Source organism: Lichenostomus cassidix, chromosome 9 (assembly GCF_008360975.1).
Source record: "Lichenostomus cassidix isolate B80296 chromosome 9, HeHo_3.0, whole genome shotgun sequence".
Lineage (NCBI taxonomy): Eukaryota > Metazoa > Chordata > Aves > Passeriformes > Meliphagidae > Lichenostomus > Lichenostomus cassidix.
In genome coordinates, this window is record NC_139490.1 from 1,184,196 (window position 1) to 1,205,995 (window position 21,800).

Genomic DNA, 21,800 nt, shown 5'->3' on the forward strand with positions numbered 1-21,800 from the left:
ACTCTTTTCCCCAGGCAAACCTTCCAGCGAAATAAAACATCAACAAACAAAATTCCAGCTCTGCCATTGATGTTTCCTTCCCCACTTGTTTGGCTTGGCCGGGCAGAGGATGCTGATTTCTGTCTAAGAAGTGGCAGTGTATCCACGCTAGGAAAGAGAAGGGGGGAGGATTTTGGGGATGGGATTTTTTGAGGGAGGGTTTTGGGAAGGCCTGGAGATGGGGGCTGGGAGATGAGACCATCAGTGGGTTGATGGTTGGACTCCATGGTTTTGGAGGTCTTTTCCAGCCTGGGAGATTTTCTGATTCCATGATCTCACCTTTTGGCTCAGGAATTGGCCTTGGAGGCATTTTTTGTCCTTTCAGATGAGATGATTCCTTTTTCAAGGCCAGGTTGGACAGGGCTTGGAGCAACCCAGGACAGTGGAAGGTGTCCCTGCCCAGGGCAGGGCTGGGATGGGATGAGCTTTAAGTTCTTTCAACCCAAACCACTCCCTGATTTCAAGACCTTCCACAAGTCAGAATCATTCACACTTCCTAACTTTTTAGAGAGCAAAACAAGAAAGGAGACATCGATCTCCTGTTGGAACATTCACCTCCACCACCCTTTGCATGTTGCTTTATCCCTGTTTTTGAGTCTGGAGTGCACAGTCCCAGGGATGTCAGTGACAAACAAATGACAAATGTGTCCTCCCCATGCTGCTGAGTCAGCAGCTTCCTAAAAAATCAGACTCATGACAGGGGACAGAGTGCCAGCTACTCAACACTTACTCCAGAGAGATTGGAGGTGAATTGTTCAGTGCAGGCTGAGTATGTTCCACTCAGTAGCTTGGTGCATCCTCATAAACCAACAGGAAAAAAAATTATATTAAAATTATTAAAATTAATATAATTATGATATTAAAAATATAAGGAGAAAATATTCCTTGAATTGTGTCTCCGTAAACTTTGTGTAGCCTGCAATTTCCAGCATGACATGACATACAGCAGGGCCAGTTGGTTCCTCGCTTACTCTTGGTATAAAACAATCCCAGCAACAAAAGGCAAAATAAATAAATTCAGCCCCTTTGAAGTAGCAGAGCTCAGCGGAAATGGAGCCTCAGAGACACCCAGATGGGGAGAGCTGGTTCAACACCCCAAAACACAGAATCCAAACGACATCCCTCACTTCTGAGCCCAGCTGTGCTCAGCTGAGGAGTAGCTGGTTAGGAACTGTAACGTTTCTAGAAAATGCTGACTCTCAAATACTAAATGCAGAATTAAATGTGGTCACCTGCAGATCTTATAAAAGTAAAACTTACTGGGGGATGGAAGTAAACAAGGAGAGAACAACAAATTTCATTTGGCTCCCAGGCCTCAATGGGATTTTGGCTCCTCTTCCCACACAACAGAAACAAGATTTACAAAGCCAAACCAAATCTGGTTTTGATTCTTGCAAGATAAATTTAATTTTAAATGAATATAAAGCTCCAGATCAGTAGAAACAGCAAGGATGGTGTCTTCCTGTGCTGCACCCACGGCGCTCAGACACGCCAGGCTCAGCCAATACACACCCAAAATAATGCCAAATGGGGAAGGACTGCAGTAAGAAGGTCCTTAAGTCCCTCTAACCCAAACCATTCCATGATTCCATGGCAGGGCAGTCTGGTTACTTGTGAAGAAGGAAATATGTGGATGTACGACTTCATACAAGATGAAAACAGCCCCAACCAACCCAACCCCAAAACCAACCAAGTCCTTTTGTTTCCCACCTCACCTCATCGAGATGTCCAACAGCTCCGAAGATCTTTGCTGTTTGCCCAATCAAACTGGGGAAATTCTCCCCAATTTCTTTCAGTGTTGGAAGGAAAGGGGCCAGGGCTGCTGGTTCATAGCTGGATATTTCCAGAAGGATGTTTAGAATCACCTCACTGTGGTTGGGATCTCTCAGGTGGCCAAATAAAAATGGCAAACACTCCTTCAGCACCTATTAAAAAGTCAGAAACAAATTGAATCTCTATCTTGAATTGTGAACACATATAACCAGAGGAGATACAACCAGCAGAGTGATAAAAATAAACCACTAGACTGGGTTAATAAAAGAGTTTTCCACCCTTGGTGACCTTTGCATGGAGCTGTTGCTGAGGTCAATCCAAGTTCAACTGAACATATGGAATAAGGGTAAGCTCTGCTTTCAAATATGGCAGTTATGCATAAATAAGGAAGGAAATGCCCAATTAAAAAAAAAAAAAAGGCCAAAAAAACACCTTTACCAAATATTTTCCTTGCTCCAGGCCAGTCTATATTTTATTGATAAAAACAGCATAAGACTCAGCCTTCCCCAATGATGCAGTAAATTAAAGAGCTTGTAGAAATTTTTGGGTTCTGCCGGAAGCTAAACAACTTGACAAGGTCAGGAGCTGGAAGAGAGGGGAAAACAAGGGGCAAAACCCTCATTGCATAATAAAAGTGCTGCAGGTAAGTTGTCATTTCTTGTAAGAACCCTTGTAGTCTCTGGAGCCATCTGCCAAACAGGATGCAGTGTACACAAATTCCCACAGAGGGATTAATTTAGGTAAATACAAAGCACACTAATGCACCTTGGATTCAGGGAAACTGCTGCCTCTGTGGAAAAGACATTCAGACACAGGAATGGGGCATAAAACAACCCATTCTGTTTTTTAAGGATTATCAGTTCTCATCAGTTCCTAAATCATTTTAATTGTCCTTGACATGGATTTCCATACACTTCATGTACTCTGACAGAGACAGAGTTATGGGAATTCACACTCAGCTGACAGAGGAAGAGCCAAACCCATTGGAAACAAAAGGTTTAACCCAAACCTTTAGGTCCAGCAGAGTCATTGTTCTGTTCTCCTTATGACCAGGTGGAGAACTTGGAATGGAATTTGAGGATTTACAGAGAATTAGTGCAGGAAGGCATGTTGAGGATTCCCCCCTCACCAACCCCGTGAGACACACACATTTATCAGGGAGACATTCCCAGCATGATTTACCCCAAGCTCTCTCTTCCTGGCCACGATGAGCAGGAGCCTGAGGAGGTGGTGCTGCTCGGCCGGGTCCAGCTGTGACAGAGGTGCCACCAGCTCGGGCAGGCGGGCCAGGATGGGCTCTGGGCGCTTCTCGAAGAGGGCTGGCAGCACACGGAGCAGCAGGGAGTTCCCTGGGGACACAGCAGGACAGGGCAGGGACAGGGTCAGTGTCACTCAGTGCCCTCAGCACCTGCACACACCTGGAGACACATCACAGCATGGCTTGGGGTACAGAGACCTTAAAGATCATCTTGTTCCACTCCCCACCCTGGGCAGGGATGCCTGTCCTAGACCAGGTTGCTCCAACCCAGCCTTGAAGGATCATCAGCACAAAACCAAGGAGGCACAAAACTGTAGAAAATTAAAGAAAACTGTAGAAAATTATAGAAAATGGTAGAAAATTATATTTTGGGCGAAGAAAGCAAATAAATTACCAAATTAGAACAAATCATTGCAGGCATAACAACATTGTGTAAAAAAACCCCACCAATTCCTATTAATTATCATCTTATTTCTGAACATCATGAGAATGCTGCTTAATGAGCTTTCAGATTTGGATGGTGCTCTGTGGAGTCCTAGGCCAAGCTACGTGTGATTGCAATTAACAAAAAAACAAAGAAGAGAAGAGAGAAAGAAGGAGAGAAATGACACAGAACAAACAAAGAAAAACAACAAAGAGAAACAACAAAGGACAAAAACTATAATTCTCCTTCACTGAGATTCAGATATTCAAATTAGAGAAGCATCGTACGGAAGGAAGAGTTGGTTAACAGGAGAACTAAACATGCATTTGAACAGAAATAGTTAAGGATGCCATTTCCAGGAGTAGAGAGGAGCCAGAGAGAGCCAACTGCAGACAGACAGAGATATGCTAAACCCTCTCTCACACATTTTCTTAAGATGTCTGTGCATAATTCAATTTGAAGCCCAGGCTCATACCAAAATATATAACTTCACAATGCAGTACATGCCTGCCTCAATGGATTTAAGTTTCACTCGAGCAACATATGGAAAACATCTGCCTATTGCAGCCTAGCATGGCTCCTTTTTGTAAAATCCTTTTTGTAAACCCTTGGAAGTCCTCACGGCCTCTTTGGATTTGGTTTCCAAGAGGAATCAGCTCTCTGGCCTGCTGCTTTTTCTCCCATTTAGATCTGAGCCGGATAATTTTGGAAGATAAGCAGATCTGTTCATGGATGGTAGGAAAAGGATATTTGGGTTCAGCCTGGAGCACGTGGGGCTCTTGGCAGATGCAGAAAATGCACCCCAGGACACAGTTGGGTGTCACAGCCCTGAGCCAAGAAAAGAGCACATAACTCACTGCAGGTTCAGACAGCTTTGAGTCCAACAGCTCGTAATGATCCTTGAGGGATTCTTATCCTTCACAGGAGTGTCTCTCCTCTCCAGCCAGCCACACTTCTGCACCTTATCCTGCTTGCAGAATCCCTGCCTGCTTCCCCAAGGCTGCTCTGAGCCCCAGCAGTGCCAAAGGGAGGTCACACCCCACCTCCCCCCATGGATGTGGCAAATTTATCTTCTGTTCTACACAATCACAAAGGCCAGGGGCAAAGGAAAGAGATTTGCTGATGAATCAGCCTAAAAAGATGAGCAAACCGCTCCATTCTGGCCATTTTCTAACCACATTCCCTGGGTGAATCTCTTCCTGATGTTCCCAGTGGATCTGGGTAAGAAGAGTCACCACTAACATTCCACAGGATTGATGCCAAACACCAACTCACCCAGAGAACTTGGAGATCAGGAAGGGTTCTTCCTCCAGAGAGTGCTGGGCACTGCCCAGTCTCCCCAGGGAATGGGCACAGCCTGAGGCTGCCAGAGCTGCAGGGATGCACAGGGTGGTATTTTTGGGGTGTCTGGGCAGAGTAGGAGTTGGATTGATGATCCTTGGGAGTTCTTCCCAACTCACAATATTCCATGATATAAAGGTGAGAGGATGTATTCAGTGGAATACATATTTTATGGCGGAATAGTCTTTTCTAGACTCACTTCATAGTTCAAAATGGAGCACTTTGTACTGAATACACCAAAAACTGTTTTCTCTCCAGGTGATGTCATGCTTCCAGCACTAAATCCTCTCTTTGCACTTACCCATCCTTAGTTTCCACTGGAAGTTTTCTGCCCACATGGAGCAGAACCCTTAAACTCCAGTCAAATTTCAGCAATGATTGCAAAAGATGGAATTCCCGTATTCCTGCACAGACAAAACTCCTCTCAGCTATAGAAGTGTGATGGGAAGGAATCCAAGAGGGAGTAATAAAAATAACAGCTTTAAGCATGAAAGACACCAACCTGAGCCATGCTATTGCCTAAGCTGGGATGTCACAGATAGGAAGGGATCTGGAAAGGAAAGCTCATTATTCAGTCTGGCAAAGGAGCGTTTGCAGTGTGGGGTGTATCAGCAGTGATGCAATCACACATGAGGCAGGGGATGGACTGCAGCCACCAAACCTCCGAACAAAAACTACTCTGTGCATCTCAGCTTCGGGCAGTTCCCCGCAGCAAACACTGCTGGGTGATGTTCCCTAACCGAGATAAACCCAAAGCAAAGGCAATTCAGAGCAATCCCCTCCCTGTGCAGTGAGACTGGAGTGAGCTCACTGACATGGAATTGCTTTGAAGTGAAGAACCGGTGTGCTCACTGCAAACAAAGCCAGATAGCCCAGGTTGGGTCTGTTCTTCAGAGAGCTCAGCAAAGGTCACCGGGCACAACCCAGTTTGCCATTTTCTGGTATTTTCATGTTTGAGTTAGTACGGGACACTCAGAGCCGTTTGTTTGTCACACCTTTGTGGTCTCTAAGGGATTTATGCACACACAGTTCCCCAGTCTCCTGATTCCCAGAGCTCGGGCAGCCGGAGGGGATAGCAGGAATTATGAATAATTCACTTTTTCCCAATCTTGCTTCATCCGCCTTAATCTAAACTAAGAGCCTGAAAACACGTTTGTTGTGTGAGAATGGAAAAACATCCCACTCAGTTCCCTAAATACCTTCCTTCCCTCCTCCTTCCCTGCCACCCTGACCCCCAATCCTTTCCAGACTAGGATTTCTCACCCTTGCCGAGCAGACCACACGCTGGGAGTGACACAATTCCGGCACAAAGTGTCCTGCAGCTGGGGACACTGCATGGCCGCAGGGCAGGCAGGGAGGGACCCTGGGGTGTGAAAAGGCAGCCCCGAGCTCCAGCTCTGCCCATCCCAGAGTCTGGGAAGTTTGGGAAGAAAAACGTGCCCAGGGAATGCCCAGAGAAACTCCAAATGCAGTTTCCTAAGACAAAAGCCCAAACACCAGGATCAGTTTCCTCTCTGGGATGACTCGGGTTCGGCACAGGTCTACATGAAAATCATGGAAGCACTGAGGCTGGAAAAGCCCTCCAGGATCAGAGGCCAACCTGTGCCAAATCCCCACCTTGTCACCAGCCCAGAGCACTGCCTTGGACACCTCCAGGCTTGGGGACTCCAAACCTGCCTGGACAGTCCCTTCCAGTGAAGAAATTTTCTGAAAAAACATCATCTCTAATTTTTCAGGTTTCTAATACATTGCTTTGACATTACAATTTGTTATCTGCGTTTTCAGGAGAGCAGCTGGAGCCCCCATGGTGGCAGGAACCAATATCTTGGAATCAGGGAAGAGTCTGAGTTGGTTAAAAGCCACCTCATTCCACCCCTGCCATGGCAGGGACAACTTCCACTGTCCCAGGTTGCTCCAAGCCCTGTCCAACCTGGCCTTGGACACTTGCAGGATCCAGGGGCAGCCACAGCTTCTCTGGACACCCTGTGCCAGGGCCTCCCCACCCTCCCAGGGAACAATTCCTCCCCAATATCCAAGCAAAACCAGAGACACAAATGGAAAGGAAGCACAGATTCCAAGTTATATGTAATTACAGCAGGGTTTTTTTTGCTATTCTCTGGATATTTCATAGCCAATCCATAACTTGCATGAGATCACCCCTAATGTCACCTAAGCAAAGCATCTGTGACATGATTAATGGCCTTTTGAACCAACAAGATTACAGAATTTAAACCAGATTAATGCCAATAATGCTAAGCCTAAATTAATGCCTCATCCAAAAGCACCCTGTTTTGCTTTTTCAAAGGTAGCTGATGCAACTCTGATTGTACAGCTGCTGATTTACATGTGCCCAAAACAGGATACAGCACTAAAGTTATCCACGTAGGAATGGTGTTGAAAAGTGCTAATTAGGGCTGGAAAAGCAGAACCCTAACAAGTGGTTAAGAACTCCTTAAGAATCCTCCTTTATTGCTTAAAGCAATAAACTGTTGGTATATAATAGAATTTATTATATAACAGTGCCTAAGTACCCAAAAAAAGCTGCACTATTTAGCTAAACCAGATCCAAAGCAGCTCCAGGTATGTTTATTTTTCTACCAATCCCCTTCAGAGCCCTGGCACACACCGACCACGAACTGAATTTGGGAAATTCAGTGAAAGGGAACACTTTCTTTCCCGCAAATAGCACAGAACAACACGACCAGCGCAGCCCAAGCGCCTCCAGCCCCAGTCCTCTCCGGGGACAGAGCAGCTTTCCCCGTTTTTCCCCTTGGCCGGGCAGAACATCCCCCCGGCAGAGCTGGGAGCTGGGATTGAGCAAGCTGCACGCCCCCTCCTCCCGCAGCCAAGAGCAACAGCCAGCAGCTCCGGTTACATCCCTGGCACGGCGGCTGCTCATTCATTCGGGCTGCAGCGTTTATTAGGGGCTGCCTGCGCCTCTCCCGCTCAGTCCTGGCTCTGCTGCAGCCCCGGCAGCTCCCGACAGCCCCGCGATCGCCAGCGAGCAGCCAGGAGAATGCTGCCCCAAGAGCTGCTCTCTCTGCTCACGCTGCTGTGTGTTTTCAGGGCTTCTGGCTCTGTGCTGGATGAAGATGATGACTACGAGCATGTCCTGTATGTGAACCTGGATAATGAAATCGAAGGTCCAGCCCCTGGGACTGAGGAAGGTAAGTAAATTTAAACCACATTTATGTTAAGAGCAGAACTGCCTTCGTTGCTGCCTAGCCCTTGTAAGAGTTATTACTGCAAAGATAATTTGCGTTTTTCAGAAGCTCGTGCTTGTAGCAGTGATTATGATGACAATAATGGTAAAGTTATTCTGTATTATACCCACTCGGATGGGGTGCCTTGGACTGTGCTTTAGACTCTTTATTTCTCCGTTTTCCTGCAAAAGGCTGTCACAGGCTTAGGATCTCTGTGATCACACTGCTTCCCTGTTCTGATACAGAGGGAAAGGCAGTGACCCCACCACGGCAGGGGATGGGGACTGCATTGTCCTTAAGGTCTCTTCCAACCCAAACCAGCCCGTGATTCCATGATGCCGTGACAGTCTGGAGGACACGAGCCTTGCACAGAGCCAGATTTCACCAAACACTCCCATTTCAAACTCAGTACAAAGGAACAGCAACATCTGTATGTTCCTTTCCAGCTGCTTCGTGCGACTGCCAGCGGGAGCCCAGCAAGTGGGACAAGCTGTTCATCATGCTGGAGAACTCGCAGATGAAGGAGAACATGATGCTGCAGGCTCTGGATGAGCTGCCCAGGCTGGACCTGCAGACCCTGAGGGCAGAGCTGAGCCAGCTCACCACCACCCTGGCGGGCACCCTGGCCACCGTCACCTCCCGCGTGGTGGCCCAGGTGGAGCAGGCGCTGGGGAGGAGCAGGGAGCAGGCTGAGGAGGCCAGGAGGCTGCAGGAGCTGGAGCAGGGCAAGCTTCTGGAGCACATCCTGCAGCTGAGCCACAACGTGTCGGCCAGGCTGGGCTGGCTGGAGAGCGCCTGGCGCAGGAGGGCCGAGCAGCAGGAGCAGGAGACAGCTGGGCAGCAGCAGGAGAAACTCGGTGCCAGCAGAGGGGACAATGCCATCCTGAGCTCGGTGTGGAAGGAGCTGCAGCAAACCCGGGCGGAGCTGAGGACATCGCAGCAATGGGCAGAGCAGCACCTGCTGCCAGCAGGTGAGTCCTGGGGGCTTCACCTGAGAGCCTGGGGGGCTGTGCAGACAGGGATCCCAAAAACCCCTCCTGAGCTCCTCCCTCTCCAAAGCAACCTCGGGAGCTGCTGGGCAGCTTGGAACAGGCAGTGTAGAAAGGGGGAACCCCAGAAGTTGTGGAGAAGGAGGCACTGAGCTTTTCAAACGTGGGATCAAAGAAAGGTTTCATCAAAGTCCTCGTGCAGGGCAGAGCCAGCCAGGATCCCACCTCCTCCAGGCTTTCCCAGATCAAAGCCATTGCCAGAGAGTAGCAAATGTGTTTTAGACATCCAGATGATGTTCTCTCACCTTTTGCCTTCTGAGCTGGTAATTGCTGTGCATTAACACCACTCACGGAGCTCTGCTCTCCTGTTCTCCTGCATGTTCCCATTCCTTCTGACATCCATTCCTAAACTAACATCTCCTCACCAACTCCAACAGCCAGGAGCACAGGATCTGCTGCTGCCAGCCAGCCAGGCACACTTCCAGGGCAGGAGGGCACATTCCCTGCAGGCACTGTCAGGACAGAATATTCCCTCTGGCACACAGAAATCATTAACCTGTGGTGCTGTTGTCTGGGGGATTATTCCCCTTCCAAAACATTGGCACTGGTCAGTGAGGTGGCCATAGAAAGGTGGGTTTATACCTCCAATCCCAACTCAGCTTTTCTGTGCAGTGCAACCCAAAAAGCAGCACCTTGGGTGAGGCACAGCAGCCCCTCATTTGTTTAAAGTGTGGGTGCAAAATTACCGTGTGCGAGATGAACTGCACTGAAACCATCCTGAAATCACCCTGAAACCATCCTGAAATCACCCTGAAACCATCCTGAAATCACCCTGAAATCACCCTGCCCACCAGCGAGCTCTCACTGCCTGCCTTCTCAGTGCTGATTAATGGCTCTGCTCCCCACAAATAACAGTTATTGCAGCCTAACACCCCCCAAAAATCTCCACCTGCAGGGTGGGTGTGCAGGAAGGTGGGGTGCAGCATCTCCAGAGAGAACTTATACAGCAGGGAGCAAAAACAAACAGTCTGTAATTGCTAAAGCAAAGGCAGCAACTCACAGCCACAACATCATTTACATCAAAGCTTTTACAGCCTGACCCGAATCCATCCTTCCATGTAGGGCACCGACTCAGCTTTAGAAGTGAATTGTTTTCACTCCTTTATCACAACACCTCAGAAATCTTTGTGTGCTGGGAGGAGATCTTTGAGCATATTCCTCTTTTCCCCAACCCCAAACTTTCCAGACAGCATGATCTCATTCCTTATCTCCCTGCAACCCAGCCAGCCTCAGCAGCTACTCTGCACTAGGTGAGAGCAACAAACTCGTTCTGCATTGAGGATCAGCAGTGGAAACGCAGTTTATTTCCACTGGTTCCTACATGGTTTTATATAAAACGACCATACTTTTGAATTTAAAGGCTACATTTTAAGTACTTCCAGAGTATCTCTGTGGATTTTTTTTCAAGGGAATTTTTAGCAACTGACTTTAATTTCTCACATCTTGACTTACTGCCAGCCATATTCTTAAGGGATCTTCTAATCACACTTTTTTGTTCTTCACTGAGGCTGGTTTTAATTTTGTTTAGGCTTTGATAATAAAGCCTGAAAGCCTGCTAATTAAAAGCTTTTTCACAATGGTGCTCCTAAGTAGCATTTTAAGGAGAATCCCCAGCAGTTGCTCACTGACCCTGCCCCTCACAAAAAGGGTCAATGGGAGATGTAAAATCTGCTCAAAGCTGGAAGGAAGCAGCCCATGAAATACCACAGCAGCTCAGTCCTGGAGGGCACAAAGAGTCCTTCATTCCCCGGAGCAGAAATTTCCACACACGTTTTAGACATTTCAGATCCTCCAGCTTCTTTAAACAGGAAATGAAGCAGCTTAATTGGAGAAGGGGCTGCTTGTTCCCCCCTGTCACCTTGGATATTAACTTAGGTACAACCAGGGAACAGCACATAAACCACCAAAAATGCCTTGGCTTTGAGAACCACCAGTTGCTTCCCCAAGTCACATAAATTTCTGTGAGAGGTTTTAACGAATCTAATTTCTATTATCAACACATTGATTAATTGGATGTGACAGAAGAACTGGCTTAAAAACTATCAGTTGTCTTACACATTTCTCCTGTTTAACCAGTGCCTGTGAGTGCTCCTGACCAAAAAATCCTAAAGGCAGGGCCAAGAAAGAGAGTTATTATGTTAATGAAATAATCAAGCCCATCTCAGCGGGTTCCTGCCAACACCTCCTGCTTTTCAGAAGCTCCTGTGCCCTGATGTCCCATTATCCATGGCACAGCCACCCAGCAGTCCCCTGCTCCAGGCACAGCCTCCCATCTATCCCGGGAATGCCATGGGATCCAAACCTGCATTTGAGGGATCCCTGACCCCCTTCCCCAGCACAGTGCTGGTATTTCACTATCCACACTTAAACAGAACACAGAGGCTAAGCCAAGAGCTCCATGACACCAAGGGAAGGTTAATTACCTGACTTAACTACCCGATGTCAGGGGCTAAAGAATCCCTGTGGCAGGAGGAGGTGCTGGCTGCAGAGCGTGGGGCAGTCAGGCTGCATTGACCCTGGAGATGCCTTAGCATGGCACAGGACTGTGCAATCCCCACCTGTGCAGGGGGAAGAGCCAAGAGATTCCTGCAGGATTATCCCTTGCCATAGTGTCCAAAAATGTCCTCCATCAGCTCTGACAGCTCCTTCAAAGCATCCTGGGGTGGATTCCTGCATCCCACTGGATGAGCTGAGCTCTCAGCTCCCTTTGGGAAGGCATTGGGTCAAACACTGGGACAGGCTGCCCAGGGAAAGCAGTGGAGTCACCATCCCTGGAAGTGTTCAAAACTGTGTGCATGTGGCACTTGAGGAGCTGGTTTAGGTGGTGCTGGGCTGGCAGTAGGATTGCACAGAATCATGGAATGGTTTGGGATGAAGAGATCTTAAAGATCATCTCATTCCAATCGCACCTGCCAAGGCAGGGACACCTTCCACTGTCCCAGGCTGCTCCAAGCCCTGTTCAGCCTGGCCTTGGACACTGCCAGGGATCCAGGGACAGCCACAGCTTGGTGATCAGAGGTCTTTTCCAACCTTACTGATTCCATGCTATGCCAAAGATCCCAACTCTGCACATGCAAATAAACCAGTTCTTATTTACCTGACAATCTTCTAAACTCTTCCAGGGTGTGAAACAGCAATTCTGTTCCCCATGCGCTCGAGGAAGATCTTTGGGAGTGTTCACCCCACGGCTGGGATGACCCTGAGCTCCTTCACTGCCTGCATCTGGCTCAAGGTGACCGAGGCTCTGGACAAAACCATTGTCTTCTCCTACGGAACCAAGTTCAACCCCTATGAAATCCAGCTGTACCTGAGCCGGGACGCGGCAGTGCTCGCTGTCGGGGGTGCCCAGCACAAGCTGGCTGCCAGGAATGTGGTTATTCCCGGGAAGTGGCTCCACCTCTGCGGCACGTGGAGCTCGGAGAACGGATCTGCATCCCTGTGGGCGCAGGGGGAGCTGGCAGTCAGTGCCTCGGGCGTGGCTGGGGCTCACACCATTCCCGACGGGGGCATCCTGCAGATCGGGCAGGAGAAGAACGGCTGCTGCGTGGGAGGAGGGTTTGATGAAGCTCTGGCCTTCTCGGGGAAGCTGACGGGCTTTAACCTGTGGGACCGAGTGCTCAGCCCCGCCGAGGTGACAGCCCAGAGCGGGGGGGACGCCTGTGGCACCCGGGGCAACGTGGTGGGCTGGGGGGTCACGGAGGTGCTGCCCTACGGAGGAGCCCAGTACGTGTCCTAAAGCCTGAACTGCACAGGGTGTGGATTCACAGAGCTGAATGTCAATAATACACTAGCCAGAGCTGCAGGAGCCTCTGCCTCTGGGATTCCCAAGGAACATCAGCACTGCAAGCTCACAGAACGAGGTACTGTGGGGATGGGATTGGATCTCTGCCTGCTGTTTCAGCGAAACACTGAGGAAACACCCCCAGATGGAGGCATGGCGTTGGAAAAGCTGCTCCTGAGGTCAGGCAGCTCTGTCTCTCCGGTGCAGGTTTTGTGATGCATAAAGTGAGGATCACCATGGACATTCGGGAGTCAATTGGAGCTCCTGACATCCCTGCTGAGCTCTGGAGAACAGACAGAGCAGCTGTGGCTGCCCCTGGATCCCTGGAATGTCCAAGGCCAGGCTGGATGGAGCTTGGAGCACCCTGGGACAGAGAAAGGTGTCCCTGCCATGGCAAGGGGTGGCATGGGATGGCATTTAAGGTCCTTCCAACCCAAACCCTTCCAGGCACCCTCCAGGCTTCTCCAGTCCTTGGGCTCTTTAGTGTTAATGTGAATTTCACAGAGGAACCAGCCAAATCAAGAATCCTGTTGTCTATTAATCATTGTTAGTAATTTGTAGACTCTAAGAAAACTAGCTCCTTGTTTAAAGCATTATTTATGCCATGGATTGATATAAAAATAATATTCCCCCTCATAATCCGATGTTACATTGGGAGAAAATGCAGCTGTATTATACTGTAAATTGACTTTGTGATAATTTTATTGAAATTATTTTTGTAAAGTTGTTTTGTAAATAAAGATACTTTACTAGACTAAAACTCTCCATCCTTCTTACAAACCAAAACTCTGAACCAAGTCCCAAGTGGGAATTTTTCCATGTTTGAACCATGCAGTTTGAGCTGCTAATAGAGAAAACAGAAATAGCAATCTCTCCTAGAAGCAGAGAGACCCCCTGCACAATCCTGGCCCTCTGGGGACAGTTTTAAGGTAGATTTGGACTTATTTGCTGCCCTCAGGGTGTTTGTACAAGGCAGAATTGCTCAGAATTGCTGCCAGTGACTCTCCCCTCTCTCACAAACTTATCCCAAATCCAGTAAAATCCAGTGCTGGATAAAGAGCATAAGCAGCAGCTGCAGAAAGCCAAGAAACTGGGGGTGATTTTCATGTAGAAAACAGAATGAGCAGAGAGTGATTAATTGGTACTCACTGGATATATAACCATTTACAACAAGAACCATTACTTGCTACCTGTTGAAGCCTCTGAACAAAGTTATCATGAGGAATGTCTTATTCAAAGCAATTCCCATTTCCCCTGGAAGCAGCCCATCCTTCTTCTCTATTCCCACATTTCCCTGTCTCATTCTCTACAGCTGTCCAAAGAACACACTTTGACAAATTTCTTGACATGTTGCTGCTGCACCTATTCTTGACCATGACAGATCCTCTCTGACAGGATACAAAAGTGGTAAAAACAGGTAAACTCCACTTTGCTGTGCCATTCAAGGGGGTTGTGCTTTGTACCTAAAGTTATACGACCTGCTGCAAAGTTTTGGCAGCAGTGCTTACTTAAGGGAAAAAGAATTGCTCTGATTGCTGGAATTTCTCCTGTTACCCTGCAATAAAAATGTATCTAAGTTATAAATGCTTGGCAGTAAACTTGACAAAAATCCCTCACTAAGTGATATCTGCAAATAACCTTAACTGCAGAACAATGAAATATTACCTCTGTTCATCTCTGGCAGCCAAAACCCAAATCTTCAGAGTTACAGAAACACTTGGGGTCCCAACATTGTGCAAGGGCAAAACCACTCTCAAATCCTCTCTCTGTTCAATGCCCTCCATTAAGTGAAAACAAATGTCCATGAAATGCAGCAGGAAAAGGAAAATCCTCCAAAAGATCACCAGAAATCCTTGCTGGCTGCTTTCCTTACTGTAGCTCATACCTGAAATGTTTTGTCCTGCAAGGAGCCTTCTCCTGTCTCTGCTCAGGTTTGGCAGAGGACCAAATGCAAAGCCAGGCCTTCCATCCTCCCTGACTCAGCTCGAAAACTTCCCTTTTCCCAAATGTTTTGCTCTTCCTTTATCACCTCCAAGGAGCAGCAAAGCTTTCCCAAAGCCCAGCAGCACAACTTCTCTCTTTCCTTCCTCGCTCAACTGTATTTTCCTTTGACAACGGTTTGGAAAAGACCGAGGAAATAGTATTTTGGGGTACTTTGGACTCCAGTTATGGAAAAGCCCCTGCAATTCTGCACTGCCAACAAATGAAGGAGCGAGGCTGAGCTGTGCCTGGCTGAGTGTGGTGCTGAGCCCAGCTCTGCTGGATGCAGCATCCCCAGGATGGCTGAGCTCCTTGGGATGGTGGAGAAGCCATGGGACTCTCCAGTTACAGGGCAGAGCTGCTGCTGTCCCCCGGGAATGGCAATAAATCCGTGTGACCCCTGGTGCTGATGGAAGGTGTCAGCCTTCAGCACAGCCGTGCTCAGAGCTCACCCTCGCTGCAGCACAGCAGTCAAACTCTAAAGAGCTCTTTTTTAGCTAATAAGATAAGAACCTGGCTGTGCAGCCAAAGAGTTGCCCCAAGTAATGAAAAGCTCCAGTTCCTCTCCAACATTTGCAGGCAAGGGGCCAAAGTTTGCTGAGCCTGGTGCCACGAGGCTGAGCCCCGTCTGTGCAGCCCCACAACACGGCTTTGTCTCCAGAAACTGCCTTGGAAATTCATCCTCAGCAGCTTTTCCTGCTGCTCCCCTTCTCCCTTCAGCAGACAGCCTGACAGCCTGACTCTCAGCCTGCTGCAGGCCCAGCTCTTCATGCCTGACACACCAATTATGTGCAGTGTAATTAAGGCACTACGCAAAACAAACCATTTTGCCTGTTCAGAGTGGCCTCTGCCAGGCTGGAATTCCCAAACCTGATATCCACAGCAACATCTGCTGGTGGAAGAACAAAAATGCACAATTCAGTCGTGCTGAAACCTTCAGTTGTAGGTGGGAATTGCTTTTCCAGCTCTGTGATTATATATGAATATATTCCCTATTTCTTTCTGTTCTTACAACTGGGTTAATATTGTGCATTACCACTTGTAACACAAATACTAATGTCAAGCCTTAAAAGAATATAACGATTAATAAATTAATAAATACAGGATGCACATATTTAATTTGAGGGCTTCATGTCTTCATAATTCAGCATTCTTTTAAAAATTAGTTATTGCTACTTACTGCTGTTAGCCCTGCTTGAAGGACAGCAGTGATTTTACCACTGCAGTAGCACTGTATTGCAACAAACATTGTGAACTTTATTACTTCAATTCAATTGGACTTCCTTTTATAGAGGAATGAATATTTTTGGCTCTTCAAACCACAAAAACTAAAATGTAAAGAGATTAGCAACATTGTTCTATATAAAGCTAATAACCTAGGCAAAATTAAAGAACCACTACAAAGCTTTTATATCTTCCATCTGACTATTCCACCGCAGAATGGGATTAATTTCATCCCCATTTCTCTTTTGGAGACTTGCCAGTGACACTAGGGGGAAGGATGAGAGCTCCATGGCTGGTGCCTCATATCAGGGCTGATAATTTGGAGTCCATTAGTAGGGAATATTAACGAGTACAGATGTATTTCCTGCCCCGTGGGTCAGCCAACCCATAGCCAAACCTCCAGAGGTGCAGGAAGTTCACATCTTCCTTCATCAAATCTGTTCTTGGAGTGTGATTAATACTTTTGATCACATTTATAGATATGTCCCTAGGTCTGCTTTATACATCTCACATGTTTTTATACATGATTTGTTTAATGGTTGGATTGATCCTGGAGCCTTTCCCACCCTTAATGATTGATTCTATAATCTAATAATAATAATAATTCTATAATATAATTCTATAATCCTAACACGGTCTAACTGACCCAATGGTCACCCATTTGGATTGATTAATTTGATCATATTTATAGATATTTCCCTAGGTCTGCTTTATACATCTCACATGTTTTTATGCATGATTTGTTTAATGGTTGGATTGATCCTGGAGTCTTTCCCACTCTTAATGATTGATTCTATAATCTAATAATAATAATAATAATAATTGTATAATACAATTCTATAATTCTATAATCCTAACACAGCCTAACTGACCCAGTGGTCACCCATTTGGATTAAATCCAAGCTCTGGTTGGTCCTACCTTGAAGGACACTCTTGACAATGATTTCTGTGTGCTCAGCCAGCAGCTCTGCCTCAGCGATGGCAGCCAGGGACAGATAACTGGACATGTTCCTGCACAGCTCCTTGTTGCCCCTCTGCAGGAATTTCACTGCCACTGGCACTGCCAAGGCCATCACTGGAGGCCGGTTGTAATTCTGCAAAAATGGGGAAAAAATGATTAATATAAAAGTCCTGTTTGATTAATGTAAAAACCTTCCTTGTTGGGCAGAGGAGGGAAACAAAAGTCAAAACAAAAAGGGGAAAAGGGCAAAAAAACCTGTCAAGAAAGGTCATGGTTTGGTAGCACCAGTGAAGGCAGGAACCAAAGACAGAGCAAATTAGGAAATTGAAAATGAATGCAGTAGGAAATGTGAAGAATAGCCCTATTTTAGTGTTCTGATAGAGGAAGCAAAAAAAATCCACTAATAAAATATGTGAAGCGCATAAAATAAATAAAGTTAAATAAAGTTAAATAAAGTTAAAGTTAAAGTTAAATAAAAATAAATAAAAATAAAAGACATAAGATTTGAAGTGCACTAATTAAATGTAAACATTCCTAACAAGACATTTTGTGTGGATACACTGGTGTGTAACTGAGGGTCTACATTCCCTCTGGAGCCTCCTTAACCAGTGCTTCCCTCTCCTCTCCACTCCTTCTGAGCAGCTCTTTGAAACTGGAGCACATCCCTGTTTCTGAAAATAATCCTGCAATGTGATTATGTTTAATTAGCAGCTGAAATCACAGGCAACCCCTGGAACCCAGATGTTTCAGACAGCAGCAAAACAGTGCAAAGGAAGGCAGAGCAGACTTGCTGGACTTTCATTCTGGAGCAGCTCTGAATAGAACAAAATTTAGACTGAGAAAGGCCAAATCTGTTATTCCAGAGGGTTGAAGTGGCTCTCAGGATTTTTCCCTGGAACTCAGACTTGCCAAGAAGTGGTCAGTCCTTTCCAGAGACCCCTAAGGAAGAAGTGCAGCCACTCCTCGGTGTCAAGACAGATCATTCTGGCAGCTGCCGTATGACCAAAAGCTGCATCTTTAATGAGAAAAGCCCTTGAAAGAAATGGAGCTTTCTGCAGCAGCATGTTTAAATCAACTTAATGCCTCGTTATGTTTGGCTGAGACACCACTGAGCAGAAGCCAAATGCTGCTCCAAGTCGTTGCTCTGCTACTCCACACAAAGAATGGGAAGATAAGGCTTGGCTCTCTGACTGGGATTTAAAAGATCTAAGAAAATTCAGAAGAACAATTCTTTTCCCCCACCCCGCTACAATAAAAATAAAATCCTTAGTTAAGGAAAGGTTTGAATTCAGAGGGAAGGAGAAAGGTTTTGTTTGTTCCATGATAAACATCAGGGCAGGAAGGCACACTTAGAAAATGGGGAGGTGACAATGAAGAGCAGATTTCAATAAAGGGATCCAGTGACGTTTGCAAACCTTGGGGACCTCCCTGCTGCTGCTATCAACAGAGACCTGCCTGAGATCCAACCCAGCTGGCAGATATTCAGTATTGTTCCAACTATCCCCCACATCTGCTAGCAAACCTCACTTCATACCTTTTTTTTTTTTAAATGCAGAGGAACTTGCCAATAAAAGCTCTGTTTCAGGGAGCAGTAAATGCACTTTTGGAACTAAGCTATGGCTGCTCCTGGATCCCTGGCAGTGTCCAAGGCCAGGCTGGACATGGCTTGGAGCAGCCTGGGACAGTGAAAGTGTCCCTGCCATGGCAGGGGTGGCACTGGATGGGATTTTGGGTCCTTCTAACCCAAACTGCTCCATGATTCTTTGAGCTGACTCATTTCATTTCAGTGACTTCCAGACAGGAGGAATCAGTAACAGTGCAATTCCCCAGACCCTTAGTTTTAAACAGAACCACTCACCCAACACCCAAAAAGAGAAATAAATCCATTTTAGAAGAGAAAACGACATCCGCAATGAATGCTCCCAGCCCACTTTTACCTGCAAGATACAGCTCATGATGTCAGACGCAATTTTGGCATGGGGAGCATCCTCATCCTTCCCAGAGGGCTTCAGGTTGTGCTCGAGGCAGGACTCCCAGAGAGCCACCAGGGCTCTGCCGTGCCTCTCGATGGAGGCGGTTTCCCGGATGGCCGTGGTGATCCTGGTGATGCAGATCTCCACCACAGCCTGGTCGTTGTCGTTGGTCTGGTAGTCCTGGCGAGCAGCAAAAGGCATTTTTCAGCGAGTTGGTTGGCAACGACAAACAAAATGAAGTTTTTGTAGCAGTCCAGTGGCCATTTGCCCATCTCTACCTTTCCAACAAACGTTCAGAACGATTAAACTCAGGAATTTGTCACCCCACAGGTCTGCATTCTCATTACTGTCAACATATGGAGCCCTGTAATCTCATGTTAATCTTTAATATGCTTTAAGTAACTATTTAGTAAAAATCATTAGGAAGATGAACTTGAAATATCTTGGAGGAAAACCAGCTGGTGGGAACTGTATTTTGTTACCACATTTTTAGATCTTACATTTTGCTCTTCAAGTCTCATCAGAAATTTAAATTGTTTATATCCCACCCTTCATTTATATATATTAAAAAATATATAAATATATAAAAACATAATATATAAATATTATAATATATAAATTATGTATAATTATATATTTATCTATAATTATATACAGAAAATATATAGAAATTATATAGAAATTATACGGAAATATAAAATAAAAAATATAGAATATAAAATATAATGTTTCACTCACTGCAGCTGAACTAATGATTCTGATCTGTTCAAGAGCTTCAGAGAGGCTTCCTTCGATCTCAGCATCCTCCAGGGAGAAGAGATCCCCTGCCCGGGAAAGGTCCTTCTGTGCCAAAACCAGCCCGAAGAGATGATGCATGGCCCTGCTCAGCCACCCTCTGCAGGCACCATGGGCATGGAGCACTCAGCTGGGGACAAAATGGGAGCAGGCCTGGGCAGCAGTGATCAGTTGAATATGAAGGATAAATCTGGGCTGTATTTCAAGGCTTCCTTGGCCCCAGTCTAAAAGGGAAAAAAAAAAAAAAAAGGGAATATTAGCAAATGCATTGATTGACATATTCCAGTTTAGCAAAGATTTTTAAATGTGTGTGAAAGCATCAGGCAGGACCCCCTGACCCAGGGCCATCCTTAAGCATCTTCATAAACTGCGTGAATATTTACCTTCAAACACTAAATAACTTAAAATTAGATTAAAAAATACATAATAACAGAACCCAAGGGTTTCTTGCTTTCAATGCATATTATCTGAGCAGGCTGGTGACTAGAGCAGCTGATGAGGGTTCCAAACCCCTTTGCCCACTCAGGAGCAGAGTTCAGGGAGGAGGGCAAAGCCTCTTCCTTTGTTTTCAGGGTTGTTGTGTCTTGACTCCAGAAAAACATTATTAACAAGATTGAGAAGATAACGATTTTTGTTTAGAAAAAACAGTCACTTTTGTTGCCAAAATGATCCCTGGGGTCTTTTCAACTCGTGTAAAACAAAGCCTTGGATCTGCATTTCTCCTTGGCTGGGGAGTGGAGCAGAAGTGTCCTGCTTTGGGAAGTGTCCTGCACTTGAGAACTAAAACTCTGCTCAGAGTTGGGTCCCACATGGATTCACCCTGGATGTCAATTCCTCTGGATTCTTCTCCTGAGCTGACAAACAAAGCCACAAAATAGATCACTTACAATTATTAGTTGAGATAAGGAGATCCTTGACCCAAATTACTCTATTTCATGCTATTTTGCAGGGGGAGGGGGGGAAGCCAAATATAATCATAGAATCACAGAACTCTGAGGGATTAGAGTGAATCCTAAAGCCCATCTGGTCCCAACACCCCTGCCTTGAGCAGGGACAGCTCCCACTAGCCCAGGTTGTCCAAGGCCTGATCCAGCCTGGCTTTGAGCACTGCCAGGGTTGGGGCAAAACCAGTGCAAAACACTGAGAACCTTCAGGAAACAACTCCCTGAAAATCTCTATTTTAATACACATTTAATACATTGCACTTGATAATGCCACAAGGCAGGGCTGTGTCAATTTTCCCAGCTCTATCATACCATTCCACAGGACTCCCAATTTCATCAGGCAGGAGCAGAAAGGAGCTAAAACTGCAAACCCCAAAGCACACGAGGTTGGATCCTCCTGCCAGTGCCAACAGGTTAATATCCCAGAACCAAAGGGATGCTGTGAGCTCAGACACTCACACCCTGCTCACACTCAGCCAGTCTCAAGTTCAAGAATAAAAGCTCCAAAAGCCACAGACACAAAGAGATGGTTTTACCTGCTCGGGATTCCCCCAGGCCATCCTCGGGGATGGGCAGAGGTGCTCTGGGCACAAAGCCTTTCCTCTCAGCCCGGGCAGCATCCAGGGCCACAGAAAGCCGGGAAGGGTGGCAAGCAGGGATCCCGGAGCTGTTAATTGCAGTGCCACGGAGAAAGCATCCCAGGAATGCAGACTAAAGCAGCCTAAAAGTTACCCATGGCTCCGTCAGGTGACTGAGGGAACCCAAAAGCAGGGAGGCCTTATCTCTGAATGAGCTGCTCTGTTTCCAGGGCAAAACACAAAGCCTGCTCCACTTGAGGGCAGTTGTTTTTAATAGAGAAAACAGACCTCTCTGTGTTAGTGGAAAGCTATCCTTCCCCGGGAAGGAGGGGAAAAAGCCCTCGGTAAGCTCACACTGATTGAAAGAAAGAGAACAAGTGAACAGCCTTGCTGGAGAGCAGATTTCCTGGCCAAGGGAATCAATGCTGTCGTTCTGCAGCTTTTACATGAGCACAAAAGAGGGTCTGAGGTTTGCTT

The 21,800-nt window shown here is 46.6% G+C and overlaps 2 protein-coding genes and 1 long non-coding RNA gene across 6 annotated transcripts in view; 1 reads left to right on the top strand and 2 right to left on the bottom strand.

The window, feature by feature from the left end:
- LOC146433032 (uncharacterized) overlaps positions 1–21,800 on the bottom strand; it is a 119,736-nt gene that overhangs the window by 39,743 nt on the left and 58,193 nt on the right. The gene's annotated exons all lie outside the window — the stretch shown is intronic.
- VEPH1 (ventricular zone expressed PH domain containing 1) overlaps positions 1–21,800 on the bottom strand; it is a 61,600-nt gene that overhangs the window by 28,717 nt on the left and 11,083 nt on the right. For 3 of the 4 annotated variants that reach the window (XM_085068903.1, XM_085068902.1, XM_085068904.1), the window contains exons 3-7: positions 19,745–20,025; positions 18,971–19,186; positions 16,992–17,166; positions 2,995–3,161; positions 1,755–1,964 (exon numbers count right to left, since the gene is read on the bottom strand). In XM_085068903.1, the coding sequence (XP_084925029.1) occupies positions 1,755–1,964; positions 2,995–3,161; positions 16,992–17,166; positions 18,971–19,186; positions 19,745–19,882 (906 nt within the window). In that variant the 5' untranslated portion in view covers positions 19,883–20,025. Of the gene's footprint in view, positions 1–1,754; positions 1,965–2,994; positions 3,162–5,136; positions 5,231–16,991; positions 17,167–18,970; positions 19,187–19,744; positions 20,026–21,800 lie in introns of those variants that run through there. The other variant, XM_085068905.1, reaches the window with a different exon arrangement.
- PTX3 (pentraxin 3) lies at positions 7,757–13,628 on the top strand. The gene is made up of 3 exons (XM_085068899.1): positions 7,757–8,002; positions 8,485–9,009; positions 12,210–13,628. The coding sequence occupies exons 1-3, from the start codon at positions 7,852–7,854 to the stop codon at positions 12,821–12,823; spliced, it is 1,290 nt and encodes a 429-aa protein (XP_084925025.1). The 5' UTR covers positions 7,757–7,851; the 3' UTR covers positions 12,824–13,628.